We start from the raw sequence: 16557 nt of genomic DNA on the forward strand, positions 1-16557 counted from the left end.
GAGCCCTTTTCTCCCTACCCTGAGCCTCATTTTGGGGGTCTTGGTGGAAGTATCACCTTCTCAGGGGCCTTATTTCTCTCCAATCTAAATTAGGTATCCTTGTTATTTATTTTTTTAACTGCATTGACTCTTTTCCTTCATAGCTATTACAGCTTGTAATTACATATTCATTTTGGTAACTTTGGGCAATGTCTGTCTCCCCCACAAGACCCTGAGTGCCTTAAGGGGCAGGGACTGTCTCTGTTTTGCTCCATGCGATAGCCCCAGAGCCTAGCACAGAAACCAGCATACAGTAGGTACCCAAGTATTAGACGGATGATTAAATAGGAAGAGACGGGAGTGGCTGGCGATGGTTGAGATTTAAGATAAGAAGCTGAAATTTCGTGCTAGTGGTAGAAAAGGAATGAGATACATTTACTTTAAAGAGAAAAATCAACATAACTTGACGACAGGGGGTGGGGAAGGAGATAATGCTTTCCCAGCCAAAAGTGCCACCTGACTCAGAGAGGAAGAAACTAAAATTTCAAACCGGGGTGACTAATGGTTAGGTTTGGGGAAATATGATACTTACGTTGGTTTTAGACATACTGGTTGGAGCTAAGCAAGGGACATCGAAGGGGGAAGTGTTCAGAAAGTTGCAGGGTAAAGCGGGAGCTCCAGCGGGCCAGGAGCATAAAAGAGAAACTCAGAGCTGGTTGTTCACAGAAGTGGGAACTGAAGTATCTAAGACAATTCATGTGTTGTGGAGAGGAAGATTTACCTCACTTTAAGCGACAGCTACACCAAGGGGACAGGTACGGGGCACACCCCGTGCATTGGAAAGTGCCACAAAGTGCTTCGTACACGAAGACATAGAAATCTAGAGAGGTGAAGTGATCTGCTCAAGGTCACACAGCAAGTCAGTGACAAAGCATTCCAATCTATGTTTCCTGACTTGTAAGGTCCAGTTTTCTTTGCATGAATACACAGAAACTTCCTGAATTTTCAGACACGCCTGCTTTATAGTGGACACTCCATACCAGTTCCTGATAGTCAAGGCAGGCAAATAAAAGGCAGAATTTCATTTCCTTAGTTTATTAATGACGACAATGAACTGTCAGGCTGTGTATGAATTATAACAAGTAGAAACCTAGTTCGGAACACGAGTTGTACACACCCCAGAACATCTCCATTTAGACTCTTGCTCCTTTTATGTTAATTCAACAGAAGCTCTAAAGCTTTGGTAGAGAAAGTCAATAACAGCCTCATTTAAGTGGAAAGTATTTGCCTTCCACTCTTCTGCTATGTCTTAAATCTTGTCTCCACCTTGTAAGCAAACTTCTTTTTCCCTTTATTTATAGAAAAAAACACTTCTTCCTTCCCATTTCATTCAGAAGGAACTCTCTTCAGTGCATTCAAAGCTTCTCCCCACAACAGCAGGGATTTTCAGATACTGATAAGTTGCAAAGTGCTTTCAAAAAATCTCATCCTCTTTCCTCTCCCCCCCCCCACTCTCAAATAAATAAATAAATGGGTATTTGGACAGTGATGACAGCACAGTGTCAGGGTCACTAAAACAGATATGCAACCTAAAGGGATGAGGTGAGAGAGGTGGAGAAAAATAAGTGAAAAACCAGGAGGGTGAGATTGTTGAGCTCAGCTTTAGAAACAGTGTCAGCATCTTCCATCCTTTGATCCTATGCTATATGAAACACGCACGACAATAATAAGAGTATATCTCTCCTCCAGTGTAGTGACTTGGAGTAAGGAGCTAGACTTGTAATTTAAACCGAAAGTGGAAGTAAAGCTCACCATCTTCACAAAGCCCTTAGTCTGAATCCGAGGCCTAATCCTCAGTGAGACTTGAGTCTCATAGGGTCATTCCCAAAGCTCCTTGAGGACAAGGGAGCTTCTAGTCCGCCCTTCAAAACTGGGCTGGGCTGGAGGCCTTGGCTTTCACAGCCCCTCCGCCCCACCCGTGAACTGAAGGGAGAACAGCCTGAAGTAGCCTTTAGATCGCAAGTCTGAAGCAGAGGGACCAACACCAGAAGTCAATTCCTCCCTGCTCCCTCTTGTCCTGGTGGAGCCTCAGCTCTGGCTGTTACTTTACTGCCCCTTCGACTTCCTGTGAGACTCCTGGTTGCCTCCAACTCAGGCATTCATCAGCTTCCACCAACCATGTGCAACTTTCTGTTCAGCTTCCTGGGGTAGCACCCACAGCAAGTTTTTCTTACAAGCAACCAGCTACGGAAAGACAGGCATCCAGGAAGAAGTCAGTCCCAAAACAAAAATGCTCTGGGCTTTAGTTCACAGAGCTGCCAGCCCTCAGAGCAGTGATCCTGACCAGTGTTTTACACACAGGTCAGGAAGTACAGCAACTTAAAGAATATGACAAACATATACTCGGTCCCAGCAAAAACTTTTCCCATCAAAACACACATTAAAAAAGGGTGTGTGTGTGTGTGTGTGTGTGTGTGTTAAAGTTAGTAATAAGAAAAGGATGAGTGAACATATGAATATCACCAGGCTAAAGAGTTAAGTGCATAATTGGCATAAAGGCTCTTGTTATCCCAAGAACACGGGAACATTCGCGCTCACATCCACAAACTGCCAAGTTGTCTGACACCACTAACAGCAAGAAGCTTTTTCCTCAACTTTGACAAAAGAAACTAACGCAAGAGATCAGCCACCAGGGAGGGTCCCAGCTGTGCTTCAGGAGCGGAGGGAGAGCACGGAGTTGGGCCAGGCTTCTACTCAGAACCACACTGACCACCTAACAGAGGACACAGTGGCAAGAGACCCACTGATAAAATGGTGGATGGGGTTTCTGTCCTCAGTTTAGGATGGTGTCAGGAACTTGCCTGAGCTTGAAAGATCAAACCTGCACCAGAGCTATGTTGACTGAAAGGGACCTGATCACCTAAGAGGAGGCCAACAGCCCCTCTGACTGAATAAATGCTCCTTAAACAATAGAGTTGTAGCGTCACTTATGCTAGAAATGGGCCTGGTCTAAGTATCAGTTCTGTTCTTCGTGTCAAGTCCCCCAGGGTAGATAAAGAAAGTCAGCCTGTGACATCATCTATGCCTAGAATATTTCAAACAAGGAAGTCATCACTGCCTCCTTGAGGTCTCTGAAAATTCTAAGGTAGCAATAACGCTGTTTTTATGGCCTCAAAAACACCTAAATAAGAATGCCCATGATGTAGTCCCATTCTCTGCTGCTTCTCCTCAGGGCAGTCTGACCCTATTCCAGGACTGGGAGAGAGAAAACTCCAACCTCCTGTTTCAGCAGCAAAGGAGAAGTGAGTTCGCTGAGAAAGGCCTGGCTCAGAAGCTCCAGAATTACAACAAAATAAAACTGGAAATGATACTTGAGATGCAGCTGAAACCAGATCTGGTCCAAGTGGAGAAGGCCATGGATGTCGGAAGAACTGGGTCTCCCTGTCCATTTTCCTGACAGAGGCACTAGAAGCTTCACTTAGGGACCCATGTGTCAGTTCTGATGGAAATACTTGGTACCTATAAATTGTCACAACAGACTGGACCCCACCAACCTAAATAAGGTTGACTGTACATGGACATTAGACAGGTCGTAAAAATTAATAATGATGATGATAATTAAAAAAAAAAAAAAGTGGGGAAAGTCCTTAAAAAGGTGGCTCAGTTCTGCACTATGTGTGACCCTAGCCCCTAGGAAGAGCGCTTTACGTGCTTTCTTCAGGTGGTCTCCAGGATGGCGGCCTCCAGGGCCAAGGCCTCGGTGGGTTCTTCCTCAGAGTCTGACATGTAGGACTCCAGGCTCTGCTTGGCCAGCAACTCCCGCCGGGCCTGCAGCCGCTCACAGCGGGGACAGCTTCCAGACTTGAAACAAGCTTTATGGTAACACGCTTTACACTCTATTCAAGTTGGGAAGGGGAGAGAGAAAAGAACAATTTGTATTATCTCGAACTGGAAGCAAGTCGCTGCCGTAACCCTTCTCACACCACGGCTTGGTGCACCTGTGGGGAAACACAGGGAGCTGCTGAACCAAACCAAACTCTTACTAATAGGGGTGGCTGATGGGAAATAAATGAGCCTTGTGTTCTGTCTTGTTTGCCCACCCCACCGGGCACCAGCCCTCACCTTCACAGGTCCGGCACTTATGGAGCTCAAAGGGAAAGATGATGTCATCCGCATTCTGACAGAACTCACAGATGAAGCCCTTGGCTTGGCAAAGCTGGAGAGGAAAGACACAGGCAGCAAAATGAGGCAAAGCACACCACAGGAACTGGCCAAGAGGGTGAACACAAGCGAGGGGAGGAGCAAGATATAAATAAGTCTTGAGGGACTCGAACGTGTCCTCCCACCTTCAGGAAAGAGACCCAGGCTGGACTTAGCATGATAGCCAAACTGGGGCCAGGGCTGGGCAGTGTTGCCGGGCAGTGTTAGACAAAGCTTTAAGGTGAAGACAAGAGAGGCATGAGTTTGAGAAACTCCAGCCGTGAGAGTGGTTCTCAAAGAAGAGATGAAAAGAAGGAAGGAACGATGCCACAAAGGGCTTCCTAAAGTCAAAATTCCAGCCTGGGTAATGATTTTATTTTGAAATAGGAAACACAACCAATTAAGGTAAAATGTAAAGGCAAGTACAGTTCTCCAAAATAACACCCAGCCTTGAGTCAGGTTACGGTGAAGTCTTTCCAATGCCCCCTGCTACATGGGACTTCTACATATGCCCCATTTTAAGCTCTAATTCTGGGACCGTTACAGGAACACAAACTGGACATATTCTAAGATGGGAAATTCTAAATATGGAATTTATGAATTTCTGGTATGTTGGATACATCAAGAACAATGATAACTTGCATCTACAGAATACTTAAGTTTACACAATGCTTTCACATAAATTATTTCATCAGTCCTCAAAAATACTGAGAGGAAAGGACAGTGGGTATTAATCATTATCTCCATTTTAGAGACAAGAAAATTGAGGCTTACCTCAGAGAGGGCAAAGTATTTCCTTTGATCACAGTGATTGAAAATGATAAAGCCAAGACCCAGTCCCTCTCCAGAATCTAATCTAGGGTCCTCTTCTCACATCATGACAATTCTTTAGTGAAGGCCTGCTTAGTCCTGCCCGTTTCCCAGGAGAAATGCCAGCACCAGATCGTCTTCTAATTCTAGGTTCCTTAGAGCTGGATGATTTAGCTGTTCAACAACCCAGGGAAGAGCAATCCTGTACAGTATTTCTCACAGTGTTGACAAGCCAATTCAACTTCCTGGAACTAAATGCCAAGAACCCTGGATGCACGCTACTCTCGGTGTCCCGAAGCAAGGGCCCAGCAGCACGTTAAAGTGAGAGTTTCTTACCATGCATCGCTCTACGTGGGCAGCCCCCGCCCTGGTGAGGTCAGCGAGCCGGGGCCCCAGCTCTCCCTTCCTGGCTGCAGTCAGGTCATTCAGCGAGTACAGGTGGAGATCCTCTGTCAGGTGGCCTGGAACTGTGTCAAAGGAGTCCAGAAGCCTGCAGGAAATGAGGGGAAGTGGGTGGGAGCGGAGAACGAACACTGTGTGTGGCACATCAGGGCAGAAGGATTTCTATCCAGAAGCAGGACAGGGAAGAAAAGCGTCCTAGGCAGAGTAATGAGGGTGGGTAACATTCAGCCAGCCCAGGCCACCTCAACCCTCCATACCACCAGGTGTCTGGAGGGCAGAAGTGACTTTTAGGCCCTTCTGTAGTGATGCATGTCAGCCTGCAAAGAGTGGTGGGCCTGCCCTGGGTAGAATAACCAGATCTCCCCTTCCAGAGAGAGGGACACAGACACAGTTACTGCTGTAGGCTTCTCATTGACCATTTCTGGAATTTTCTGCAAGATCCCCCTACTCTCCTGCTTCACATAACAAGGGCCAAATGCTGGGACATGTTTCTTTCAGAGACATTAGCTCAGCCAGAGGCCTCTGGCCTCCACACAAGACTTACTCTTTGGCCAGTCGGCACGTCTTGAACATGTTCTTCATGTGACACAGCTGGACCCGCAGCAGCTGAAGAGAACGGCATTGTGGTGGTAGGTGGGGAGTCAGAGGGGTGTAAAGAGGAGAGAAACCACTGTTAGAAAGGCCAGTACCTTTAAACCCTGCGTGTCTGGAGGCTTTGCACGAGGCAGCCAGAGCCAGACTGTTCTCTATACCTGTAACTCAACAACTCGCTTCAAAGGCACCCCCAGTCAGGGCAGGGCCCTCTGCTAGGTCAGTCTGCCCAGATCACATACACAGCTGGGAGCTGCTGAGAAGTCCAGAATCTGAACTTCCAACCCGACACCCCATTCTCCGTTCAGTAACATTTTCAGGGAAGGGAGAAATCCTGCTTTTGCCATCGTTATCTATAGCTTTCAAGCTGCCTTGCCAGGTTCGAGACTCTAACTAGACAGATACCTCGAAAATGGCATGAAGAAGTACGTAGAGAAAGTGAGAATGATGAGATGGTCACAGCGCTACCATAGCGACAAAGAGGAGTGTGGTGATATTGGGCAACCTCTATGAACAGAGGGTAATCTACCACGTGACCTTTTCAAGGGTCTTACCCGGACTTGATTGAGCAGCTTGACCTTCCTATAGAGGGCACTGTTGATGTCCTGCACATTGAAGAGAGGATCGTTCCAGATCTTAATGAGCAGGTCCTTGGAGAAATTGCTGACGTAGTACTTGCTGAAGTCCCACTTGCGCAGAACTCGGCTGGGGATAACCATCTGGGCATTCTCGTGGCAGCACTGACAGAAGTACTTGCCCAAGTACTCGCAGTACCGCAGCCGCTTGATGTAATCTGAAAAAGACGGAAAGTCAGAAGGTCAGAGGTGGCTTTCCCATCTATAAGCTGGTGAGGCAGCCCTGCTGTTCCTTTTGAAAGAGGAGGAAGGGATGGCCAGTGGGCTCCAGCCACCTCTGTTTGAGCTCCCAAAGCTGCCAGAAACCGACATAGTGGGGCCTGTGGTTTCTGTGTCCCAGCCTGGAGGCCGCTGAGGAAACAAGTGCTGCCAGAGTTGGTAAGATCCAGCCTCCAAGGACCTGGCTGAGGGTACACAACGTTCTCCAGTACGCAATCCTGGTAATGGGCTCCTGGAAATCATTTCCCTCTGATTACCAGTACTGTTGCCTAGTAGTACCCCTTTCCGTCCTCCAGGCCTCTTCTTTCCCTTTCCCCAGTTCTGCTCGTCACCTCCTCTTACTACTTCTCTGACCAGCTCCCTCGCCCAGGTGTGTGACAGGGTAAAGCCCTTGGAGGCAGCAGGGGAGGCCAGAGAACACGCTCACCAGGGTCACTCCGGATGCCACATCCTGCACAGCGGTAATTCTGCTTGGCCACAGCGATTTTCCTCCTGAGGAAACGGGAAGGAGAGGGGATTGGCAGATACCAGCTGCATGAGGTCTCTGAGACGTAAAGGATGGGGATACAAATACAGGGCTCCCATAAGGATAGGAAGAGAGGGGAATTCACCTATTTTTTTAGAGTTGGACAAAATGAACCTATTGGGAGAACCAATTTAAACCAAGGATTGTAAGGTTAGAATTTAGGTCTAGGCAGTGACTCTCCCCAGTAATGAACCACACTTTCTGTACAAATGTAAGAGGTGAGAAATAGTAAAGAGGAGAGCACAAAAGGAAAGAAAAGCATCCATCCCTCTTGAGGAAAAAAAAAAAGCTCATAAAACTATTGGGAGGAAAGCAATAGGTTGGGAGGCCAGTGATAAAAGAGCTCATTTCTGGGGCTTCCCTGGTGGCGCAGTGGTTGAGAGTCCGCCTGCTGATGCAGGGGACATGGGTTCGTGCCCCGGTCCGGGAAGATCCCACATGCCACGGAGCGGCTGGGCCCGTGAGCCATGGCCGCTGAGCCTGCGCGTCTGGAGCCTGTGCTCCGCAACGGGAGAGGCCACAACAGTGAAAAGCCCACGTACCGCCAAAAAAAAAAAGACCTCATTTCTGGTTAGCTCTGGGAAGGAATGGAAGGACTAAGAGTAAAACTCGCAGACAAGGGACTTCCCTGGTGGTCAAGTGGGTAAGACTCTGTGCTCCCAATGCAGGGGGCCCAGGTTCAATCCCTGGTCGGGGAACTAGATCCCACATGCATGCCGCAACTAAGAGTCCGCATGCTGCAACTAAGACTCGGTGCAGCCAAAATAAATAAATGAATAAATATTAAAAAAAAAAAAAACTCGCAGGCAAGTAGGTAACTCTCTCCCTCTGCCTTTTAGAATTGTATGGGAGGTACAGCAGCAGGTAGGGACAATAGGGTGAAGAGAAGGCTCTGACAATCCAAAGAGAATGTATCTGTTTGTCAAAGGGCACGGCCACTGACTACTCACGTTGGGGCTGGATGAACATTAAAAATTATCTGAGGCCGGGGTGGGGCCCACTCCAGGTTGCCTCGAACACGAATACGTAGCTTGTAGATGTCAGCATGCTGCCCGTCATCTGGTGAGATGGGCAGTGAGTCAGGGATGGGCAGGAGCTGCAGGAGAAAAGCACAGGGTGATCCACCACGGACAATCTGGGGGAATACATATGCCTGACCCTTCTGGCCATGGCAGAAGCATAATTAATGAAAGCCGTTTCAGGAACACCATAAGCAAGGGCTTCAGGGAACCTTGGCCCTCGAAATAAATGATAAGGCACCAGGCTACTAGAAGTGAGGGTCTTGGGCTCCAAGAATCAAAACGAACAGAAACGGCCTCCCAGTGGGGTGGCACCCCTTGATAATGCTGTCCCTGAACCCAGCCCGGGACCCTTGGTGTGCCAGGGTGCTTCATGCCTTATTCAACTGCAGAGCAAAGAAGAACCTGAATAGTTCACTTTTCCAGTGTCTCAAGGTGGTCACAACACAGGAGTGCTGCCCCCGGATCTAGTGAGCAGTCATGTGGAATAAGGACACTGGAGGAGCCGTTATCTCCTATCCTGACAATGGCTAGGGGAAACCTAGGCAAGCGTGCACGCATTCCTTCATTTATCCGACATACATTTGTAATGAATGGCTTCTAAAAGTAAGGAGGGAAACATGGAGGCTCATTCTAAACTGGAGACGTGTAATAAAGGAGAACAATATCAGAAAGGCTCACAGCCTCCTGGGGCTCGACGCTGGGTGGAGAAAAAGACTTGAAGAATCTACCTTCTGAGGGGCATCGTGCTCTGGAACAAGCCACTCTAGCTCTGAGGCGGCTGGGAGCTGCATCCCCTCAAACTGCTTCAGGAGCCCCATGGCCACTGCCTCAGCAGACGTGGAGTGTAGGAAGCAGTGAGAGCTGAAACAGAGAGTCAAGGAAGACTGAGCATAGAGAGAAGACAGGAGGATGGGAGCCCTAACTTCAGGACCCGATATCATACACAGTGATTTATGGACTGAGAGAACACTCACAGCACCCCCAGTCCACTCAGCTTCCTTTCTCATCATCCTCAGACATGTGAGTATAGAGCAAATTACACAGGTCCACACATAGTTTTAAGACTTAGGCTCAAATCCCACTTACTAGCATTCATGGCACTGCTGGTTAAGAATTCTGTCAAATCCTTTCTCTAAACTTCACTTTCTTTTTTTTTTTAAGTAATTAATTAATTAATTAATTTATTTATTTGTTGGCTGTGTCGGGTCTTCGTTGCTGCATGCGGGCTTTCTCTAGTTGCAGCAAGTGGGGGTTACTCTTCGTCGCGGTGCGCGGGCTTCTCATCACAGTGGCTTCTCTTGTTGTGGAGCATGGGCTCTAGGTGCACGGGCTTCAGTAGTTATGGCTCACGAGCTCTAGAGCACAGGCTTAGTAGTTGTGGTGCACGGGCTTAGTTGCTCCGCGGCATGTGGGATCTTCTCGGACCAGGGCTCGAACCCATGTCCCCTGCATTGGCAGGCGGATTCTTAGCCACTGCGCCACCAGGGAAGCCCTAAACTTCACTTTCTTTAATTGCAAAATGGAGATGACAACACCTGTTTACAAAACAGAGTGAGTCAAACTGCTTTGTGGACTATGAAGACTATTGTCACTCCCGCATGAACTACTATTTCCTCTAGTTGAGTCTACGTGGAACCTGTTCAATCTGATTTCATAATCAGAAATCACGATCACTGTTCTCTCTTTTGAGAACTGATCTTCTGGGAGCCTCTGGTATAATCAGAGTTAGCAGAGAAGAAATAATCCACACTGCGAGCTTTGCCTCCACCGGAGCCCAGCCTGTTTGATCCCATGATCTTCTGCTCTCTTCCCTGGACTCACCACCATCAGGCAGGCCTGTCACATTAAACTTGCCTCTTTGTGAATTCAGATGGCTTCATCCCATGGCCTTCCCATCCATATGCCAAGACCTGGGTTTGTTTCTCGACATATCCCAAAGTTTTATTTAAAAAAAAAAAAAAGTACTTACAAGGACTGGGAGGAAACACATGATTTGTTGTTTGAGAGTGTGCTCCTTCTGATGTCAGCATCTAAATGCAAACAAGAGTTAAGGGGAGCAGGAAATGGAAAGGGAGGAGGTAAGGGATAATAATGGAAAGCAGTCCAAGCTATTGGCAGCTAAGCACTCAGGGCAGCAGCTAGGTGCTACATTCTATGCAGGATACGGAGCAGAGTCCAGGTGAAGCTTTACATCCAATTTATAGTTTGGCTCTGTTCAAGTCACAACAGACTGAATTGGTGACATTATGCATAGCATTGAGAAGGTCAAAGTGGCTACAACTCCAGGTGGAAACACAAATTCACATTTAGTGCAAAGCAGTGAAGGAGAAAATGAAGCATCCTAAGGCAAACAGGGACACACTCTCTACCAAGCAGCAACAAATGACTCCAATTTCTCTCATTCTCTAAATCTCAAGTGCTCTTAAATGATAAACTCTCAGAGTCAAGAACTCTATCTAGCTCTTTGTTTTATACCAGAATCAGTACCTAACACAGAATTTAGGTCACAGAGGTTACTCATTAAATGTATGTGGAATTGAAACTTTGCTTCTAACATCTGACCACTATTGCTATTAACCACTGAATGTGAGAAGTCTTCCACGTCCTTAACAAAGTTTCACGGAAAGACTCCCTTCCTGTCCGGTGGCACAGAGGAAAAAAAGAACTTCTCTATGGTTTGGCAACTCCCTGAAGATGCCTGGTAAACAACAAATTTTCATGGAGCTATTCAACATGATCTTTACTAAAGAACTCTCAAACATAATTTTAGGAACCTACGGCAGACTTTCCAAAGTCTATTCCCAAGAAAGAATTTTGAAAAGAATTTCTAATAATGATATGCCTAACTCTCTAGAGACCTCATCTACCCAAATAATTTTAATGGGGAGAATGTGAAACATAACAGTCATGTTCAAGAAAAGCAGATACTGCCTATTTAAGTCATGAAAACAAGACTGTTCTGATAAGTCTCATCCCTCACTTCCTTTGATGCCTAGTGAAAGACCTTTTCCTAATTAAACCTACACAATGATCAATCTACTGCATTTAAGCCCCTCAATAGAGCGCTAAGCTTACATGACATCATTCTGCAGTTGGCCATGAGTAGCTCAATTGTTCTTCATGTTTCCTCTGTATACATATACGTTTGTATGTACCACTAGATTATAATATCTCGGTGTGAGGAAATGAGATCGTGTCTAATTCTTCTGTTTGGCCCTGAAATACTTAACACAGTGCTCTGTATAACAGCATATTCTCAAATAATATTCCTGAAAAATCAATGTCTTCAAAGCTATAAACACAAATAAGAGAAAAGAATTGAAATCTCTCAGTTTTCATATGCTCTCTAAGCATAGAAAAACTTAAGATAGCAACAAAATCTTTGACTAGCAAATAACAAATCCTACTTCATTTAACAAAGAAGTTCATGTATATCATATACTCTGTCTGAATTTGTGCCACTCAAATCCAGTTCCCAATACACTGGCTAGCTCTGTATTCCATTCTAAATAGTGCTAGAAGAGAAGAAAAAACTCTAGGCAATAGTAGACCTTCATAGACCATTGGGTTTGCAACGTTGATTTGAGTAACACTAAACTGCCTTGGATCATATGTAAGTCTTGCCTTGTCCTTAAAATCCTCAAAGAGCTTTGTACATAATAGGTTTCCAAAAAATATTTCCTAAATAAAAAATTGTCTAAAAGCAAAAGGCAAATTTCAGCCTGTTTACGAGTGATAGAAAAGGAAAAACCAGACAAAAATCTTAGACAGATATCTTGAATAAAGAGCTAACCAACATGGTTACTTGAGGGCCAGGCTACGAAAGAAAACATGGCACGCCAGAGAGGAGAGGCGGTTGACAATTCATGGTTGCTGAAAACCGCTGTCTTCATAAAAACTATTCAGCAGTTCTTCAGCCTCACAGAAAGGAAGCCTTCTTTTCTTTGAGAGAAAAAATAACACTCTCTCCTCTTTGGAAAATAAAGTCAAGTCACACTTTATCATGTTTCTTCTTTTTTACCAGAGGTGCAGTGATGTCCTAGCTAATCATGAATATTTCCAAGAGTGCAGAAGACTACACGGGTTTGGAAGCAAGGATCTTACCCCAAGAGCGGAGAGGGAGAGGCAGCGCCTGATATCAAAAGGGACATTACACCTGTCACTGGTCAGTACCATGAAGGCCTCGTGGGTACTAGACCTCTCTGTTGTATCCTGCTCACTCTCTAGTCAGTACAAGCAGATGATTAGGTTAATGTGGTTGGAACACTAGTTGAGGATCTGGATAAAAGTAGACCAGGGTCTAGGATAATTAAGGAGTAAAGAGACAGAAGAAAGCTACTCAACTGAATGGATTAAACATACCCCAAATGAGAGCACTTGAGAAAGAAGTCTGAGAAGCACTCCTTCCAAATGGAAGTTAACGTAATTATGAAACTTTTTATCAATTCTTTAACAAGAACTGATTTCATATGCGCCTGATGTTTTAGATAGGATAAAGCTATTACTACTGACTGGAAAAAGTTCAAAAATATAAAGACAAACAACAACAAAAATAATGACAGGTTATAAGAAGAATTTTTGCATGTCCAGATACCGGTATTGGGATGATCAAGGAAGAACTGGTTAAAACCTTGGTACCCTAGCAAAATCTGCACATTTTTAAACAAAATAAGTGAGGCACAAGAATAGAGTCAACTTCAGAATTTACTGGCCAATCTGATGTTGGTTTGCATCCTGTTTTCCTTTTAGCACATAAGGGGATACCCAACACATCCAGAAATCCAACTCTAATGAATGTTCTGTAACTGCTGACTCAAGAGGAAACACTTTAAAACGGAGAGCCACAATTACTCTTGCCTTAGAAGGAGAAAACAACTTATTAAAAGAGGGAAGGTGGGGAGGAACAACAGATTACCCAAAATATAGTTCATGAACTTTCCTCTTTATATATTGTGCCAGTTTTCAATTTATTGCCTTTCAGCTCCCAACCTGCCCTTCTTTTTGTCTGCTCTGTGATAATGGAGCTGGACTTGAAAACACTGATCTTTTGCCAGCTGGCACAATGTTCACCTTCGGCAGTAGAGGGCGCTGGAGGGACACTGGAGGAGGAAGGGGTTTCTCTGGCTGCTGGTGCGCTCCCGTAAGAGGACTCCTGTGGTGCAAGTGACTTTCCCCAGGGTAAGCATGGCTTCAGGAGGCTTTGCAGCAGGGCGCCACTGATGGTACTTTTCATAAGTGGCTTCCCTTGGACCCCTGGGAAAGCTTCCGAGCCGGTGCTGCAGGCCTGGCCCCTCCCATGAACCACTTCCCCCAGCACCCCTTGAGTTCTGAGGCACAGCACCCCCTGGGGGCAGCCTCCTCCTGCACCCCAGAAAATGGTTTCCTGAAAAGGGCTGTTGCCATGGCACCCCTCATGGACAACATGCCCGGACATTCTCTCAGGGCAGTTCTGCACCTTCAGAAAACTCCACCATCCAGTGAGCAAGGAGGTCTGGATCGCAGCCTCGGGGTATGGCCTTCTTCTACCTTTGTTCCTCCCCTGGGGGCTCTATCTCAGCCCTAGGGATGGTGACTGCTGCCTATATCTGCTATTCCTGTATTCCTTAGAGTTCTCTTTACTCCTTATGAGCCAGTCTCCCATTACTTCAATCCCCCATCAGAGTTAATAATTCTTTATATTAAATTTTCCCCATTCAAGTTATCATGTGGTTTCTGTCTCCTGACTGGACCCTGACTAGGTACATATATGCAGAGATTGAAATTCTAAAAGAAGGAGGATAAAGAAGAATTGATGAAGTTGTAGTGGAAAAGGATGAAGGGAGGAAAAAAACAACAACAAAATCCTAAAACCAAAGACGCTGAAAAGACTGTCTGGAATTGGGAGCCCATGAATGATATCATATCAATTTGGCAGACACCATCAGAAGATACAGATGAAGTGAAAGAAGGCAGACACAAAAGATCACATACTGTGTGACTGCATTTACATGAAATGTCCAGAAAAGACAAATCTATAGAGATATAAAGATTAGTGGTGGACTGGGACTTGGGGTGGGAATGTAAATTAACTATAAATGGGCGTGAGGGATCTGATGAAGATGTTCTGAAACTAGATTACGGTGATGGTTGACAACTTGGTAAATTTACTCAAATTTAGTGAGTTGTACACTTAAAGTGGGTAGATTTTGAAGTGTAATTATTCCTCCGTAAAATGGTTTTTTAAAAAGGGAATAGATGTTAACGAATACAAAGCTTTCTATGAATAAGCTATGATCACAAGTTTACATCCACTTTACTGTGAGGAGGAAGTAACTTTCAAAACTATTTCCTTCATAAACACTTCTGCTCCATAAGGTCTACTTGCTGAATTAGGATCTAAGAAAAATGATTACATTAAGCAAAGTATTACAATTATGCAGAGTATTTATCACAGATGATGTCTATACTACGATGCTTAAGTAATTTTTCCACGGGTGTTATGGATTCTGATAACCTTCCTCTGATAGAATCCCAAGAGATTCTTCAATAGCATATATTACTTAAGGTGATCAAAAAGAAAAGCATCTGTAAGCCTCTGGACATGATCAAGAAGACTGCTAATGAGAAGTATACCGACCCTTGTTAGAAGGAATTTGGTCCCCAGTAATAAACTTGATTAAAGACCAGAAACAAATGAAAAAGAACAGAAAGCAATAAAGAAACCTACAGTAGAGAAAGATGAATTGTAAATTATGCTTTCAGAGAAAAACAAATACCGTATGCTAACACATATATATGGAATCTAAAAAAAAAAAAAAAAAAAGACACAGACCTACTAGAGAATGGACTTGAGGACACGGGGAGGCGGAAGGGTAAGCTGGGACAAAGTGAGAGAGTGGCATGGACATATATACACTACCAAATGTAAAACAGATAGCTAGTGGGAAGCAGCCAGTGCTTTGTGACCACCTAGAGGGGTGGGACAGGGAGGGTGGGAGGGAGGGAGACGCAAGAAGGAAGAGATATGGGGATATATGTATATGTATAACTGATTCACTTTGTTATAAAGCTGAAATTAACACACCATTGTAAAGCAATTATACTCAAATAAAGATGTTAAAAAAATTATGCTTTCATAATCGAGAATCTGTGTGTAGAAAGTCAAACAAGTCACTACTTTGGAGAGAGGGTTGTTCTGATTGCTTTCCCTCCAAGCCCTCAAAATGTGTTGGGATTGTGGATCATGAGAAAAAACAGTATTTTAGTTGAAAAATATTTCAAATTCTTGGTGTATAAAAAATGCTTTAAAGCTCCCAAAATGGGTGAAGAAAGGATGCTAGGAAGACCAAATAAAAGTATGCCTTATGGTTAAAGCAGACTGACGACTATGCTCTAACCAAGAAGTACCTGACAGTCAGTAAATGCACATGCAAACGATTCTGGTTGTAAACACATCAGAAACCAGCTTAAAAGTGACTTAGGGGAATTCCCTAGCAGTCCAGTGGTTAGGACTCAGCGCTTTCACTGCCTGGGTTCAATCCCCGGTCAGGGAACTAAGATCCCTCAAGCCATGTGGCATGGCCAAAAAAAAACCAAACTAAAAAAAAATGACTTATGATTGTTACTTCTCAAGCAAGAGAAGACTGTTAGAATAAATTACAACAGTTCAGGAATAAAAGGTACCTAATTACTTTTATTTCTCTAAATCTTAATTTAATCTTACACATGTAATTATTTCAAACTCTAGTGGCTGAAAATATTAACCGTTAAAATTAACTGTTAATTAAAATTTTAAATTAATAAAATAATTAACTATTAATCAAATTAATAAATGTCCTGAATTTTGTTGTTTGTGTGTTTTAAAGCCACTGTGAACAGAAAACTACTACTTTTAGTCAATTCCACCTACAGAAAGTCTACTTGCTTGGATCACAAAGCAGTTACTAAGACCAAACATTTGCAGCAATAAATCCTAATTGTATACAAAGTACCTAGAAGAGATAGCTTTCTGAAAGTTGGCTCTGCAAATTCAAAACTCTAAAGAGACTCTAAGCTTCATACCATTCTATCGGACTTTTGCTGTCTGAATGTGTGGCAGTATTTAGCTATAGGTTTGAACTGTAATTTCTTCACCTGACCACTCCTTTCTTAAACTGTCCACTATCTCCATCAGCCACAATGACCACTTAATCTA

At 44.5% G+C, this 16557-nt stretch overlaps 1 protein-coding gene and 1 pseudogene across 11 annotated transcripts in view; one reads left to right on the top strand and one right to left on the bottom strand.

Moving 5' to 3' along the window:
* Positions 1-1058: 1058 nt before the first annotated feature.
* The window catches only part of RUBCN (rubicon autophagy regulator), a 66224-nt gene continuing 50725 nt past the window's right edge, over positions 1059-16557 (bottom strand). For all 11 annotated transcript variants that reach the window (XM_067738597.1, XM_067738593.1, XM_067738596.1 and 8 more), the window contains 9 exons: positions 10354-10414; positions 9113-9245; positions 8313-8458; positions 7264-7328; positions 6537-6775; positions 5936-5997; positions 5326-5479; positions 4102-4195; positions 1059-3875 (listed from right to left, as the gene is read on the bottom strand). In XM_067738597.1, the coding sequence (XP_067594698.1) occupies positions 3697-3875; positions 4102-4195; positions 5326-5479; positions 5936-5997; positions 6537-6775; positions 7264-7328; positions 8313-8458; positions 9113-9245; positions 10354-10414 (1133 nt within the window). In that variant the 3' untranslated portion in view covers positions 1059-3696. The remainder of the gene's footprint in view (positions 3876-4101; positions 4196-5325; positions 5480-5935; positions 5998-6536; positions 6776-7263; positions 7329-8312; positions 8459-9112; positions 9246-10353; positions 10415-16557) is intronic.
* Positions 12559-13528, top strand: LOC137225473 (endoplasmin pseudogene; annotated as a pseudogene).

The sequence above is a fragment of the Pseudorca crassidens genome, chromosome 5, assembly GCF_039906515.1.
Source record: "Pseudorca crassidens isolate mPseCra1 chromosome 5, mPseCra1.hap1, whole genome shotgun sequence".
NCBI classification, from domain to species: Eukaryota; Metazoa; Chordata; class Mammalia; order Artiodactyla; family Delphinidae; genus Pseudorca; species Pseudorca crassidens.